Genomic DNA, 17,707 nt, shown 5'->3' on the forward strand with positions numbered 1-17,707 from the left:
CACGCATCTCTCAGATCTTCAGGAACATCCACTGTGCACTTGAAAAAGGTGTTCTTTTTGACAGTTTTATTTTGATTCACAGGTCGGAGTCGTTCATAAGTGACAATTTCGTTGTAAGTGGCATCACAAGCAGCATATTCAATGACATAAAACTACAGAAGAATTTTATTTTTTTTTAAATGGTAACTTCAGTAAGGAACAACAAAGACAAAGTAACATTACCAGCATCACCAAAAAAGTATGAAATATGACTATATAGACTAAAACGTAAATCTGAGTTGATATAATGCTACAATTCTACACAAATGAGCCTGGACTTATTTCAGTACCCATCTGATACCTCAGTGACGTCAGGGCACTGTATCAGCATAATTTCAGTCCGCCCCAAAAGCATCTTTGATTAATTTTTCCCATGCCCATCCCTCTTCAAATACGTGCTTTAGTCCAGTTCAAGTTTCAAAATGTTTACTGGAGCTCTAATGCTAAAAAATACCTAATAGAGAAGTAAACGTAACTCATTCTTCACAGAAATATCTGCTCTGCACCAATTAAAAAAAAAAAAAAGGATTCAATGGGCAAGCCACCTGTGAATCATGCAAGATCAAAAGGAAAAAAAATCAATCTTTTTGATACACACTATCCCAAATTTAGTAAGGTAAGAGAACTAAGAGGATTTAACAGCTACCAATAATCTACTCCTACACTTCCACCCAACACATGCAAGTATAAAGAAGCTTGTGTGCGCAGTATCCCCAAAGCCTGGCTTTCTGTTAGGGATGCAGCCTTCGCCTATCGTCCCTTCCACCTGTACACAATTTAGTAGTGCGGAGGAAGCTCCCTCAAAACTGGTATCTGTTTTTGTCAACACACAATTTACTCAAGTTATCAGGAAAACGTAAATCACTAAGGTTGTGACATACTTTCCCATGTACTATTTTCAAATTTCAAGTTTTAAGTTTAGCTTAGGTATCATCCTAATCATATAAAGCTGCTTTGAAAAATATCACAAAATATGTTAAGTAATAATGAAAAATAAATGCTAAACAGACAACTAAATTTAAGAGAACTACCACCCTATGCTTTAAAAACTTAACTCCTATAGTTAAAGATAATTCTGGTTATCAGAACAATCACAAAGCTAACTATCATTAGATACCTGGGTTGTTCGTGAATTTCACATTTACTTTGAGAAAAAAAAAATTCAATATGGAACCATGTTACAGACTGTACAAAGAACCCAAAATTGAACTGTGAGGGGGTTTTTTGTGGGGACAATTCCATCAAATAACTAATTTGACAATGCTATATAAAGATACCAACCATCTGAGGATGAAAAATAATTTTTCCCCATATAAAAAAATACTAGAAAATTAAGAATTGGATAAAACTGCATTTAAATTCAGAATAAAAAATTTTTCTTTTACTATTTTTTTTAAATAAGCAGCATAGCAAGGTAACTGATAGTAAAATTTTTGTGATGTACAAGAGAAGCAGATTAGCCCCAAATGACAAACTCTTACCATTTAAATAAATTTATCTCCTTTTCTATTGTTTTCTTAACAAGCTGTTCATCCACAAGGATCAAGACACAGACTCTTCCTTTGACAACTGCTTACCACCACCTTTCCCTTACACAGCTCAACAGCAGTTACTATTTGTTGGCAGTTTTTAAACAATATCAGACAGTGGACGAATTTTTTTTTCTCAACCCTGTTCCTTTGGATTTAAGAATCTAATACAGTCTAGTCTAAACACAGGTCCCTTCCTACTACAAAGTTAAATTCTCTTGCTGTCATTTCACAAAATAAAGCTTTAACGAGACTGTATCAGACACTGTCATAGCTCTATACCCTCAGGAGTCTGAATCTACAAGTTACTTTGCAGGTGCAACTCTAAGAGTCAATTGTAAAATACAAACTTGACATATGTAAAAGCAAGCCAACTACAGCAGCATCTTTCCACTATGCTCAGCAGAAATACATACACAAAAAAAACCTCACAGCAACACACACTGATAGCTATAGCATGCTTCATTTATGGAGTTTAAACACTGTCTTTAACCACAGGTGAAGCGTACTGCTTTACTTAACTTTTAGCACCAAGTTCAATTCACAAAGTAGGTTTGTTAGAAATACTGTTCCTATGCATGCATACAGTCCTCCAAGCAATTAAACTACTAATAATGGAAGTGACTTCCTCAGCTATAAAAACACAACCCTCAGTTGTGTAATGCAGCATAGGTCATTCCAAAGTGATTTCAACTTATAATTCTGTTTTGTCATGTTTTTGTATTGGTAGTACTTTATTCATACTTTTTCCACCACAAAGACCTTTCGTATTTACTGTATTTAACGTAACAGCATGAAATCAGTAGGTTTTAAAATAATTTACCTCTCCTTTCATCATTCGAACTTTTGCCAGCCACCAGCCACAAGGTTCTTGGTCATTTGCTCTAGAATAAACCTGAAAATGAAAGTAGTAAGAAACACTGTAAGCACATACAGACACAATTCACTTGCTTGCATGTATAATGAAGAAAGAACATTCCAACTTTTCTAATCTTCATTAAAATGGAACAGTGTGCTACACAAAAGTAATTTTTGTATCATTTATCCAGACGTGCTTCTTGCACAAATTTTCAATATTTTACACTACAAGGATTGTGAACAGATTTAAAACCTTGGCTCAATGCTTATTCAGGGGCAATTTGTCACTAAATGCAAACACTGTCTTCACACTGAAAGTTCACACATAGAAGTTAACTCCACAATTAAGATTTTTGTTTTGTCTTTGGCTTACTTGATATACCTAGGACTACTGAAATGAACCAAGTCATATGATGACTACATATTCCATACTTAACAAACACTACGAAGTTAACACAAGATCAGATATAGAACAGATGACTTCTGAAACTTTTGTTTTCCTAATCTTCTGTAAGTTTCATTTAGTCCTTACACACTTCTGACAGACCAAAGTCATTTGCATGCAGACTGAACAAGAAATTTTGCAATAGCAAGGAGGTGGAAAATAATTGTTTACATTTAACCTCTAACAAAGCCAACAAATAGCATGTATTTCAAAGAAAATAACAGAAAAACCCAGCACTTATACTATGTTGTTTCTCAGATTACTAGCCCCAAACTATAATGGTATCGTAAAGAACCTCATTACTTTAAGACCAAGTAAAGTGAAACGCAGAAGTTAAACTGAGTACTAAATTACTAAAGATACTACAACAAGCTGGGAACAGAACACGCACCTTTTAATTTCCTAGTTTAATACATCATTTCTAATTAACACTGTTTCTCTGTAAAACAGTATAATTTACAAAATTTCCTACCAGATTTTACCAGATATTTCATCTGGGTTAAAACTCTTGTTATTGGAAGAGCTTTATTACATCTTCACATCAGAACATTTCCAACAGTTACATTTCAGATCAAAAATGAAAGTTACCTAGTTTTCTTTTTAATTCTGAAACACTCTCAGCAATTTTAAGTTTTAGATTCTGATAAAGTTCCATTGGTAATTTTGTGAAAAAAAAAAACCTGAAATGTCACAGTTTCACTGAAAGCCTAATAAATCCATTACTAGAGATATGTTCCACTTTAAATCTTCTTTTTGCTTAATGTACTTACAATCATCATCACTGCCTTGAACAGACAATCAGTTATGTATCAGAACAGTTCATTAGGATAAACTCACCTCCACTTCATCTCCTTCACCAATTTCTTTCTTGATATCAGGGGGTGGTGGTAATCTGACTTCATTAAAGGGTACCTGGCGCTCTGGTTGCCAACTGAAAGTTGAATAGACGTTATGCATTATTTCTAGAATTTTCTTGTTTTCTTAGTTTTATTTTTAGAACTCTGAGTTTAGTTAAAACTTGCTCTTTCCGTATAATCAAGTCTGTTTCTTCACTGCTAGAAAGCAAACCTCATAAGCAAAGGAACAAAATAATCCTGTCAAGACAAAAGTAATACCTGGGAAGATATTTAATGACAAAAAAATGTTTAAATTAATTGAAAAATGTAACTTGACTCGGTTCACTAAATGGCTCTCATAAAACCCCAGTGAAAAGATTATTAGATGATGTACTTACATTTCTACTGTTCAAGTCATAAAGTCTTTACACAGCTGTAAGCTTATCTTTGCAGTCCACCATGGGGTTCAACCATTTCTTCACCTCATACTTAACACTTCAACAGCTTACCATCAATGTTTGACTCTGATTGTTAACAAAACTTTACGTTTCTACCTACAAACTTGTTAACACTTCCCAATAAGTGTCTAGCAGACAAATTCAGTTCAAAACATACCTTTGTATCTGCTTATCAATACCAATTATTAATAGGAATTTAAACTAAAATTTTACCTTCTTGTACAAAAAGGCTGTTTATTTTACCGTAGCTGGCTCTACAAAGCATTCTACCTGCAGAAGTGTGTATTTTAGGTGCATTTTACAAAGACTACTGGAGCAATTCACATCCTCTGTGTTCTCCTGAAATTCCTTTTCCTTCTACTCTGAGTGTCACAGAATACCATCAGCTGTTCCTCATCCTTTTTAGTCAGCAACCCAATTGAAGACACTACACAGGTTGAAATAAAACCAGAGGAACCCCCCCCCCCAAAAAACTTACTAACTTAGAATATCTGAGGGACTCCGACAATATCTGTCAAAGCATTCCAATGTCCATCATTTATGCCCATCTCAATCAAAGTTCACATCAGGTACAGACAAGATCCAGAACCAACTTGTAACACTAAGGATTACTGCAAGTAATTCATTTTTCTTACTTTTAATACATGCAGACAGAGCAGCCTAAGTTAGTGGAACAAGTCTCGGCATTAAGAGCAAAAGGCACTTCTGCAACTTTCTACAAGATGGATACATTTATGTGTTTTCTCTGAAAAGACAGCTTACGCTCAAGAACCTCACTTAATAAAGATGTGAGGTATCCATATAGTTTTGCTCTAGCCATTATTATACACTTTATTTTTCTTTTAACTATAGTGGAACTTTGAAAAACAAGAAAACCCCATGAACGTTATGGATAGCTTTTGTTGAAGTTGAAGGGTATTTTGGCCACAAAGTGTTATTTAAATCTCATTCTATTTCTGAGAAATGGTGAAGGGGGCTTGCAAAAATCACTTGCAATTCAATTGCCCTTGTTGCAACTATAATGGTCACCAAACTCAGGGTTTGGGTTTTTCACTCCCCTCCCTGCCTTTGTGAAGTTATTACTCTCACAGATACAAAGGCAAATCGCAAGACTTGAGGACAAAATGCATTCCCTAAATTATAGGATATATAAACTGAAGTTTAGTAACAGTGTGAGCATAATAATCGTAACTGAACAACAGGATAAAAAATGTTGCAATCTCAAATGAGCTGCTTAAAGTTCTCTTAAGAATTTAAACTGTGCCTTGTAGTTAAAGAATCTAGCGACTGGGAGATTACAGAAAATTATAAACTGCCCATAATGAGATGCTGTGATTGAAGATACCTTGTACCTTCAATAAAATACACCTGAAGTTGCAGTAGGCTAATTTTGGTTCCATCTCTAATCATCTGTCTTGGGTTTGGCTGGAATAAAGTTAATTTTCTTCCTAGTAGCTGGTACAGTGTTATGTTTTGGATTTAGTATGAGAATAATGTTGATAACACACTGATGTTTTAGCTGTTGCTAAGCAGTGTCTATACTAAGTCAAGAACTTTTCAGCTTCTCATACTGCGCTGCTAGTGGAGGCTGGGAGTGCACAAGAAGCTGGGAGGGGACACAGCCAGGACGGCTGACCCCAACAAGCCAAAGCGGTATTCCATGCCACATGACATCATGCCCAGTATATAAACTGGGGGCAGTTGGCCAGGGGCAGTGCAGCTCAGGGATTGGCTGGGCATCAGTCAGCAGGTGGTGAGCAATTGTATTGTGCATCACATGTTTTGTATATTCTATCATTATTATTTTCCCTACTTTTTCTGTCCTGTTAAACCGTCTTTATCTCAACCCACAAGTTTTACTTCCCCCCCACTCCCGATTTTCTCCCCCATCCCATGGGGGGGGGGGGGGGGGGGGGCGGCAGCGGAGTGAACAAGCACTGCATGGTGCTTAATTGCCAGCTGGGGTTAAACCCTGACATCATCTAAAGAAACTCCATCCACTAGAAGCAGATGGGCAAGTAATGACTTACCCCTATCAGCTGCAAGATGTTTTGGTATTTTTTAATAAAACAGTAGAAAAGTGCACAGAAGACTCAGCTCTCATAATATGAGTCGTCAAAGTTTTGATGGCAAAAAGCCCAAAATTGGAGCATCTCACTGGTGAAATCCAAAATAAGATGTTTTAAGAAATTCTGATTGGCTACAAATTACCCACTAAGAGGATGTGACAGAACTGGTGCCTAATAGCCAGAAGGATTATCCCAAATATCTGGCACAAATTACAAAAAAGGGAGGTGCTTGCTTCTTACAACACAGTAGTTCTTCTTTCAGTATGGCTACTTCAAACTCCAATAGGCCTATATGAAATTGCACCTCAAAAGCCAATTTTCCATCTTACACAGTAATAAACTTTCCAGTTCCTGAAGCTTCTGCATTCATTCTCTGCCTCCTTACCTCCAAAAAACATGTCTCTTAGACAAATCAAGGCTATCTGCCCAGAGATTAATTACTGCTGTGGCCACAAAATCATCACTAGCAGTCTGTGCTAGCACACCAACTTCGGGAACCTTACCACAGCTGTAGATAAAGACTGGTTAACAACAGCAGAAAATGCAAACTGACAATTTAGACTGCCTTTAGCGGAGTAGATGCGTTTACTTCATTAGTGCTGATCACTATCACAACAGAATGATGCATTCAGGACAGTACACTCTTGCCAACTTTGGGTCTACTAAAGCCCTTATGAATTTAACTCAATAAAAAGGGTAATAATTTAACAGATTTACATCACAAAATAATTTGACTAGAACTGTATACACACTTCCTGAAAAGACCTATTTTTAGTCAACAAAACACTTGACATACGTTGTAGCCCACCCTTTTTGGAACATGGCGGCTGCTGCTGCCAGACTTCCTGTAAAACACATGGATACTAAACACTGGAAATGTGTTTGCCAACAATTAGACCCCTGCTATGAACTACAGGCACTTCCTTTAGCTTACTTGGTTTCTGACATGAGAGCATATGCTTCAAAGGCAAAGAGCCTCCTACCTCAAAGAAAAATAATATGGATGTTGAACATGAAACTGAAGATTTGTCACATCTCCTCAGACCATGGATAGGATGAAGGACCCAATTTGTTTTTTCTTTTTGTTAGGTTTTGGGGGTGGGGGTATGAAAACCTAGGAGACAGTAACAACTTCCATAACCACCTCAGTAAGCTTTAGTACAAACTATCATTGCCACCTCATCTTCTCAGTATTTTTCATAAAAGAAGGGCTAGAAAACACATGCTAGAAAGAAACAAAGACTGGACTTTGCAGGGTAAACCCTGGGATTACTTCTTCCCTCCCCTAGCGCCCCCAGATTTATTTTTATATATGTGCATATATGTATAGACATACATGTACATACATATATGTATACCCATACACACCCTAGGATTATATATTCAGGATTATAAAATACTGTTTATAAACACACACTTCCACACTTCCTAGTACTACCTTTATTACCCAGCAATCTTTCTTGAAGAAAGGCTCAAAGACTAATCTACAGGTTGGTGCTGGCAGAGTTTATTAACAATTTTCACATCAAAAGCTGACACATTTTTAGGAACTCCACCTAGCAACTGGAAGGGAAACAGGAAAGAGAATTTAGCTCCCAGAATATCTTAAATTATCGCTGGAATCTCCGAGGTAATCCATGGTGTTATCAGTCTGAACAGTAGGTATTCATTTGTGCTTTACCATCCCAATGATTACTTGCCACTGCAAGTCCCTACTAGCACTGCTGTGTTTATATATGAAATGAAGAGGGCCTCATGGATAATTCTTTCTCCAGATCTGCTTACAGATTTGCACTCTTTTCCACTAAAAAAAATATTGGGTCTTTAGACTGGGCGTGCACATATATTTATTTTCTTAACAGTTAAAATCAACCACTGTCACGATACTTCTATCTATTTCTCTCTGGTTGAGAACACTGATCAGCATTCCTCAGGTTAGACATATAGAGAACTGTTTGTATTTTCCATCTTTTTCTGCTTTAGTATAAGAGTAGCAGGCCTCTGCCACTGATTACTATTTTAATTAAATTTAGTTGTCACATCTATGGACATCACTAAAGATACCAAAAAACATAAAGGACTGTGCAACTGATGAACTGAATTCTGATACAGCAATTCAAGAAGGTAGTTCACCAGGGATTATGAACAGAATAGTGAGCCTGTGCTTCTAGAACTATACCTCTTAAAGTCAAAACAAACAAAAACCACCAAAAGCACAAAATCAAAATAACAGCCTAATACTTAAATGATTATTTTTTTAATAAAATACTTACTTGTTTTCAAATACAACTGTGAGCGAGTCCTCATGAACATCTTTGATAAATCCCTAAAACAAAAACATTTTTGTTATAAGAATGCATGTGAAGTCAAAACAAGGCACCAATTTCAATACAGCCTGAAACTAAGCCAAAGAGCAGACCACCACTAATACTACAATTCTAATTTAGGAAAGTTCCAAGACACCATCCCACTGTTCGCATGAGGTTGCTGATATTCTTAGTTGGCTATTCTAAGAAATACAGTGCACAGGGTTTGTTTCAAATGACTGCTTAAACCAGACCAGCACATTTACAACTGAAAACTCACTATTGGAGTTTATTATTTTATCTACAGGTGTGTACAACTGTTTTACAGGAACAAAATGAGAGAGATCCAGGACCAGGGCAATTAGTACAACTCACAATACAATGTCAAATAGCTGTGCATAGCACTACTTGCTTTATGGGTGTTTTTCTCAACACAAAACTGAATCACAAACAATCGTCCTTCAGAACTGTATAACAACAATAAATTTCAGGTAAAATTTGGCAATACTGGCTGCCATAGAGCTAGTTATGGTATCATCTTTCGCATAACAAATTGGGGACTGTATGAGGCCACATATCTGTAGGACCTCACAAGAAAACAAAGAGAATACAATATTTCACATTTTTTTGTGTTACATTATTATGATCTCAGGAACAATTGAGGGGAAATCCCACTTCCCTTTCTTTCTTTTGAAAAACAAAAGGCTTCTTTAGGGGGCACTGATTATGTCGGAAGCCTAAAGACAAGGAACAACCTGATAGATACAGTTGTACTCAAGTACCCATGCAGAAATTAAGTTCCTACAACTCTTGGTTAAGGCAGGCAGGCATGTTGGAAAAAAAGCAGATAAAGGGACAAGGAAGACCTTTCAAACTACTCCTGCTTGTGCTATAGCCTGGTATTTGCCCAAGCAGAGGAGGTCAAGGAGGAACCTGCAGTTTTAAAGGAGTAAGAGAGCTGCATAGCTATGTTATGAGAAGTTCCAGGAAATCTGCTGAATGGATTATATCCCCTTAAGAAACTGCCAACTGAGGAGGACAAAGAACATATCAACTGTGCAAGGAGCAACTAGCCCACAGAGGTATTATGTGTCAGCTCAGGGAAAGATAAATTTTGACCAGGAGATCCCTCAATGTAACAACGGACAGTAAAGGAGCCCATACTGACAGCTGGTTGCAAAGGGCCTATATAAACAAATCTCCTTTTACCTGAACTCGTACTCAGGCAATGATGTGAAGGCATTTGCTCAAAACCTGCTTTTCTGCTCCCTGAGCTTCACTCAAAACCATCTGCCAGCAACAAAGACGACTGGTTCGAGCAGAAAGCATACTGGTAACCCTGAACAAAGCAGGTCACCAGAAATCACCTCACTGAACCACCTGGTGCGTTCCTAATAAAATAAACCCTTTCAAAAGCCATCCTGCCACTGCAAGGGAAGGCAGGCAAATCTCCTTCTTTGAAAGGTAAGCAATGGCAAGAGCTGGCAATAAAATACACCTTTAACCAGGGACTTTCAGTTTCAAGGCAGCTTCTGGACAGGAATACTGAAGTTATGTCTGTTTAAAGGTGGAAAGAGTGTACAAAATTTTACTGCCTGAAGTATGTGTTAGCTAACAGAGGTAAAGCAGAACTTTTACTAAATTTATGCTACCAATGTCCCCTTTAAACATGCCCCAATATGGAGATCAATTAACATGGCACAAATTGCAGGAAATACGAATTGTTCCACTACAATTCATTCGAACTCTGTCCATGGACAAAACACCCAAGTCACAGCACTGCACACAAAGTTCATGCAGTCCAACAGTCTGCCGAATGACAACTTATCAACAGAAAGCAGTATTTACAGAAGGAGATTTAACTCCCTGCTATGGGCAGCCATTTATCTGCATTCCCAGAGTCTGTGGTTCAATATTACTCTTTGCCTCATTATGCTGCTTTATTTCATAGCTGAACCTTACCTCTTATTTATGTTATTACATGCTCTCACAGTACTCAACATGGGCAGGGGGAATATGTATTTAATTCTACGGTCAGTCTATAGTAGCTAAAACCGAATTCAGATCTGCAGAATAAATTTATCTTTATTTTGTTAAAGAAAAGAATCAGAATCAAGAGAGATTCAAAATCAGGTACCACAGAACACCTGAAAAACATTCAGAACATAATGCTTTACAGGGTTTAGAAAATCCTGAATCCACTGACTAGCTACATGTTTCATTAATAAGACAAAAGAAGTGGAAAAAAAGAATCCCAACTGCATTGACTTTCCAGGATTTCAGACAATTAGTCCATTACTAGGTAAAGTCTGGCTTTCTGTGTAACAGTACAAACAGGTTTAATATTCACAACTGATTTTTAAGCTAATGTCCTGCTGAAGAATGGGAAAGCTGATGTGAAATAATAATGCAGAGATATGACTAGCAGCAGACTAACAGCTGACACTGCACAAATGTCAGTTGTCTAAACAGAAACATTAAACACTTTTTCATAAAATCCAAAGTACAAATTCCGACAAAGAGTCTGTACATTATACAACACCATGTGGGTTTCAGGAACGTCTTCACACAAGGAAGTCTTTCAGTTCAAAGCATGCACACTGCTCTTCCCATATGAGAATATAATGCAGACTCACAGCTAGCAGACATGTATGCAGTAACCTGAAATTATCTGAATAGCATTTTCAATTGGCATTCTCAAACTCTTTCACTCCACAGTATCTATATATGAGAAACACTCAAAATCAAATATAACATTCATTAGGTATGCACTTCAGGTCACAAATGGACATATGTAAAGCACTAAATAAAATTACATAACTATTTAAATAATTACATTATTGTGAGGCCTGAAAAAAGTCTGATCAGAGTCTAATTGTACAAACACAAGACTAATAGTGAAGGAGTAACATAGAAGTAAAAAATCCCAAGTCTAATTCTTCCTACTGTTATCAATTTCTCTACAGCTGTGGGGAAGAAATCACATTTACAGTAACTGAAGCACAGCAGTCTGTGAGGTACTATAGACTGTATGGTTCATTTGAAATACAACTAGAAATAATCAGAATTCAATATAGGTTTTAAATACAGTTTTATAAGAAGTTATTCCATTATTACCAAGAAACATGCCAAAAGTATCATCAAAACATTTGTCAAAAGTAAAAACTCCTGCATATTACTTTGCTACCTACAACCCTGATGTTTACTATAAGCATTATCCGTTGTCACTTACAACTCCAAGATAAAATCAGACAAATAGATTTCATGCATGTCAGGATGAGATTTAGTGTAATTTTTAAAGAAGTATTCCAAGAGCCTAGAGATTTTTTTCTTTAAAAAGGTTTTACAAAAAATCTGTGACATTATGATGTTTTGCAATACAAAGCAGATTTTTTCACATTAAGTTATGTTAAATCCTATAAATTCACAAGGATTTCTTCAGAAAGGGCATGATGAAAATAAAACAGAAAAGTAAATATTCTGGTTTTCAACTAGGAGTTTTGAAGGAGTTCTTTATCAGTGAGGTAACCTACATAAATAGATTTGTACTCTAAGCTTGCACTAGTCATGTCTGATACTGTATCAAAAACATTTTCTACTAAATTAAGTAATGATGCATCACCTTAACTTTTACTCAAATGAACAAGCTACTCCATTACTGAAATTTAATTTAGCAGTGCTGCCTAAGATAGGTAGTGCCAATATCTGTTTGAAATCCTCACACATCATTCCATGTATCCTCATTCCAAACAGAGGCGATGAGGCAGAGCTAACAAGAGACCACCAAACACATGATCAGTAAATATATTGGCATCAAAGAACACATAGGGATGAATTGTATTATCAGCAAGTAAGTTTACACATAACACTTGGGTCTTTTACACCACATACAAAACTGTAGAGGGCAGGAAGGGAGGAAAAATTTATGTGACTTCATCTTGCCAGACCTATGATTTGGACTGTCCAGATATTAGCGTCAGTCATACAGTTTACGCTGTGAGCTGGATCTCTGGAAGTCCATGTATACCCTGCTTGCTGCAGCCCAGCTCATGAGGCAGACAGGAGACTATACTGTACTACAGGCTATTAATGTCCTGCTGGCTCCCCAGACACTTTGGTTCAGACCTGTCTCTGCCACTTACTTGGCAGAAACCAGGCTCCCAACACTAGCACTGTAAAATGAGGGGTAACATCGCTAGGACTCTTGCCTAGGTTTGGGGTCAGAGATCCAGCAAATCTAACACAGGGCCATACTGTCTTAAGTATGAACAAAAGGACAGGAAACTAGGAGCGGATTATTTGCCACCAAAATCACTACAGTTGAGACTTCCATCTCGTAACACACACACATGCTCTTTCCCTTTTACCTGGGTTTTGCTCATGGATTTAGGATTAGGATCTGCTGATAACATAAACGGATCAAGACTTACTGAAGTGCCCTTACAGTGAACTGTATGTCTCTGTATATACACACACACTTTTTTTTTTTTTTAAAATCCAGTTCCAGGCAAAGTCACAAAATCTGTGTAACACAGATGCAATCCAAGTTCCCTCTTCATCCTGCTCTCTTAAGTTTATCTGACCCCCAGGTAGGATGGTCCAATCTGAAAATGAGGTGCTGTTAGTTTAGCTGCAAACATTCTTTCCAGGGATAGCCACTGTGTTGGCTTTTGAGTCACGCATACCTGCACACTAAAAACTATACTAAGATCATGTTACCCACCGCTGAGCAAATTTCAAACAGTAAACGCTTTGGCATCTGGTACCATGGACTGTTTCTGAATCAGTGACATAAAGGTCAAGAAGCCTATATCCAATTACCAATCCTTTCACTCCTTTCAGAAGCAAGAACCATTAGTATTTTTAACTAACATTCATACACAACTGTTTCAAGTACATGAAATAATTATTACTAAGGGATGTATCCCATGCTGACCCTCCAGGAAAAATAAATAAGTAAATCAAAACACACACAGGAAACTTGTAAATAATCAAATCACTGGACAAAAAAGACTGAACTTCATAAAATGTTATTTTCATTAGAAGTGATTAGCTGCACCTGCTTATACAAGGAATTGATAAAAGAAAGCAGATCTAGCTTGCCACAAAACACAAACATTATAAGCAGGCATCAGGTAAGTAAGAGATCCTGAACTATTATATCAATTTTAGCAACCACAGTTTAATCTATGACATTACTGCTTATTTCCATTCATAATCATAATTATCATATGTAAATTCAAGAGTCCTTATGACAGTTATGCAAGAACTTCAGCACTGATTCCCCTGGTTTAGGCTTATTCATTAAAGTCTACATGACTCACATTACTTATACTGCTTTCTTCATATGCGTATTCCCAAAGGGCAAAACTTCTCAAAGACACCCTCCACTGATTATGTACATGAGCAATCAATAATCACTGCTTGTGGCATTTCCCTTTATCAGCCTAAAAGGGTCAAGAAAATGGCTCATCAACAGCAATCATGACTACAGATACTTCTCGCACCAGTCTACACAACTATCAAGAAATCAGTAACAACTTTAAAATGTCTAAAATTTCCCACCCATTAAGGCTAGATATAATAAATAAATGCTGACCATTAAAAGAAAATAAAGATCTCAACTGTCTTACAAGTCATTCCAGTTACCATGTTTCCTGGTGTAGTAATTGGGTACAAACAGCTGTGTAAGCTACACTCTTAATGACACTTTCCTATTTTAATAACAATCAAGCTAAAAACCATTCAGAAGAACTCAAGAGTTGTTTTCAAAGCCACTAATTAAAAATTCTAAGAAAAATTAAAAAGCCATTATATTTTTTTATTAATGCATAAACTTTTTTCTCACATAGAATTGCTCATCATGCTTTGACACTGTACACGTGGAGAAATGCTGTGTACTTCTCTTTCATCATTTTTTCCCTTAGTAATAGTTTGGCTAGTCTCTACCTTGAGGCCTATGCCAACTCCTGCCACCAGCGCTTTGGTTAGTCCTATTACCAGCACAACCACACCTCTTGAAAGAGGAATAGACCAAGAAGAAAGCACTTTAGAACCTGTAAATTAAAGGTTGAGTTTCATTCTAATTCACATTTTTATCTATTTTATGCCCTTGCATAAGCTAAGCAGCTACTACTCTAGGACAGAAAGAACACAACAGCATGCCACACACCAGAGTCAGTTTTTCAGCACACGTAAGTCCCTCCAATGAAGAATACAATGGATCTTTCAGAGTTATTCAGATGCCACTGAAAGATTCAGGTAAAGGAAGTTATCTGGTGTTCAATTTATGTACCTTGGTCTCATTTTAATTTAAGGCCCAACCCATTTCACATGAGCTGACATGTGCACTCATGAATAATGTGCAGAACCAGGGCTTGAATTTGCCTAGAAGTGAGCATACGCAGGCTGATGAAGGTACTGGATGAAACAGAAGCTTTTGTCTTGTTCTTGCCAAGAGCTGCAAAGACACCCTTCACAACTGGCAGGACCAGAGGCAATAGGCACAAACTGAAACACAAGAGTTTCTGTACAAATGTCAGGAAACACTTTTTTTTTTTTTTTTTTAAAACTGTGAGGGTGACTAAGCATGGGCACACGTTGCCCAGGGAGGCTGTGGAGTCTCCATCCTTGGAGATACTCAAAAGCCATCTGGACATGGTCCTGGGCAAGTGGCCTTGCTTGAGCAGGAGTGTGGACCACATGACCTCCCACACAGTCTCTGCCAGCCTCAACCATCTGTGATTCTGTGAATTACTTAATGATCTTAATGACACAGAGAATCATCATCCTGAAAACACTGCAGGCCAAGATGAGGCTGGCAGTATTCAACTTTCACTCTCTCTACACATTTAGAAGCCAAAGAAATCCAGATTTTTTGGCCATTTGACATTAAAGTCTACTCTGACGTTCCAGAGATAAAAACTAACCTGCAATCTAGCACTCACCTAGAAAGCATCCACTGTTCTGCTCTCAGAAAGTCCTCACCACACCTCTAATATATGCAAACCCTTAACTGATTCATCAACCCTGTCCTTTCTCTTGCCTGTTCCATAACATAAACCTCACCTTTTTTTCTGAAGGCCATGACCACTTTGAGCCCCATCAGTGCCATCTGTTCTCTAAACAAAATGGGTGCTCAATATTACGATATATGCAAAGTCTTCTGAGCTGCAGGGAGTGGCTAAACACTGGCTCTGTTGTATACTGGTTGAGAACCTGGGATAAAATACAAGGTAAATGCTGTCCTGTTCTCCAAATTATATTACTTCTTTAAAGCAAAAGAAAAAAAAGGCATAAATTAGTTTGCAGATTTATAAGTAAAAGGTTAAATTTAGATCATAATATTTTTTTGTACAGGACTATAACCACAATTACTGTCCATTGATTTATACATCATGAAAAAGATTGATTTTTCATGTATTTTAGTAAAGAATATTATTTTCCTTACTAATTTATAGCAACCATAGTGTATACATATAAATACATGTGCAAAGAATTCCCTGTTAAAATTGAATTTTACTAAAATGAAGAACAACTATCAGAGGAACAAAAGAACGTATAATGAATACCATTTACCATGGTCATATCTCTAATAACTACTGAAAACCCCACTATAATGCTCTAACAGATTTAATCACTACATTTGTTCTACTACAGCTAAGTTGCAGATCATATTAACAAATCATTAAAAAAAATCCTGTCATGTAATTGTTTACCTAATTATTTTGGTTTTTATCTCTGTTGGCATAGCAGAGTCCTTCTCATCTCCTTTACTGGGAGGTTTGCTGTCCTAATGAATCAGAATTCAGACTGTTCTGAGGGCAAACCTCAAATTTCATCCTATCTCACAAATTCTGCTTTTCTCCTCAGAAAATTTTTGCCACCTCCTATACAGTGACATGGGGCTTAGATGATGAGCCTATCCTCATCTTAAAAATGCTATCAGTGTCCAAAATAGGATACTTTCTAAATGAGACTGACACACCTCCCTCCTTTGCTTCAGAAACTTCAAACAGAAAATTACTAGTAGTGTTACTTAGCTCCAAAATGCGTGCATAACCTCTGCCTACCTCAACAGTAGGACTCACAAAATGGAGTCACTGACAGAAATTTCACTGCATTTAGCTCACAAGAATAACCTTTTGAAATTGTGTTTCAGTTTGGTTTATTCAGTTTTGGTTTTGGGGGGGGTTCTGTGGGGTTTTTTTTTCCCCTCCACATTAACAGTAGATTATTCTGAGTTGGGGCTTTGGTCCCTATGGGTCCAATCACTCTAACCTGACTTCATCCACTATGAAGATGCCATCACTGGCCTTAAGCCCCATTGCATTGATCTGAAAGCCATTAACACCATTTTTAAGTAAAACTTCTGCTTTTGTTAGTCACTGTTCACAGGGCTAGAACACATGATGGTGCTAATCCAACCCTGACAATTCTCACTGACTTAGGAGGAGGCGTCATCGTTGCAGATTTTAAATCGGGCTTATTGTAATAAATTCTGTGCACACAGATCCCTTCAGTCCAATAATTCAGTACATCTCCTAACGCTCCCATTAGTCTCACATTCCCCTTAAGCAGAAGAAACAACTAATCCATGGTTTACGAAGTTGTCCAAGATCACAAGGTAGAAAATGGAAAGCTAAGAAGAGTGTCTCCAAATTCTGGGCTTCCTAACAGGCAGGGGAAAAGAGGGAAAAAAAATAAAAAAGAAACCAGCCATCAATTCTATTTAGGAGTATCCTGTTCTAAACGCAAATTATTCTGATGTGGGTTTCTGTGTGGTATTTCAAGTCCAACTAAAAATGTACCCGATTTACAAAATTTATTATCTACTGATTGTGGTAAAAATTTAAGAGGCTTACCTACCAAGGGAATATAGCTTACTCCATTACATTCTTTCCTCATAAGAGTATCTCCTATTTGTCTCTTTTAATAGGCAGCCAGTTGAAAAAACTAACTCCTGAAGTCAGCTGGTTACAATCCTTTACACACCAACTGCCTTTACATACTGTACAATTACCACTTGACTTCCAAGCCAAATCCACAGCTGCACACGGGAAACTCAGGGAGAAAAAAAAAATAAAAAAAGACACCCCTCTCTCCCCCCAGTGTAATATTGCATGTGTAATACCACACTGTGTATGTGGTTAGGCACAATAGCTAAA

General features: G+C 37.1%; 1 protein-coding gene across 2 annotated transcripts in view; it reads right to left on the minus strand.

Annotated features, from left to right (window-relative positions):
* The window catches only part of FXR1 (FMR1 autosomal homolog 1), a 39,076-nt gene that overhangs the window by 20,380 nt on the left and 989 nt on the right, over window positions 1-17,707 (minus strand). For both annotated transcript variants that reach the window (XM_069792652.1, XM_069792651.1), the window contains exons 2-5: window positions 8,508-8,560; window positions 3,709-3,802; window positions 2,392-2,463; window positions 4-152 (exon numbers count right to left, since the gene is read on the minus strand). In XM_069792652.1, coding sequence (XP_069648753.1) covers window positions 4-152; window positions 2,392-2,463; window positions 3,709-3,802; window positions 8,508-8,560 — 368 coding nt within the window. The remainder of the gene's footprint in view (window positions 1-3; window positions 153-2,391; window positions 2,464-3,708; window positions 3,803-8,507; window positions 8,561-17,707) is intronic.

The sequence above is a fragment of the Haliaeetus albicilla genome, chromosome 9, assembly GCF_947461875.1.
Source record: "Haliaeetus albicilla chromosome 9, bHalAlb1.1, whole genome shotgun sequence".
Classification (NCBI taxonomy): domain Eukaryota; kingdom Metazoa; phylum Chordata; class Aves; order Accipitriformes; family Accipitridae; genus Haliaeetus; species Haliaeetus albicilla.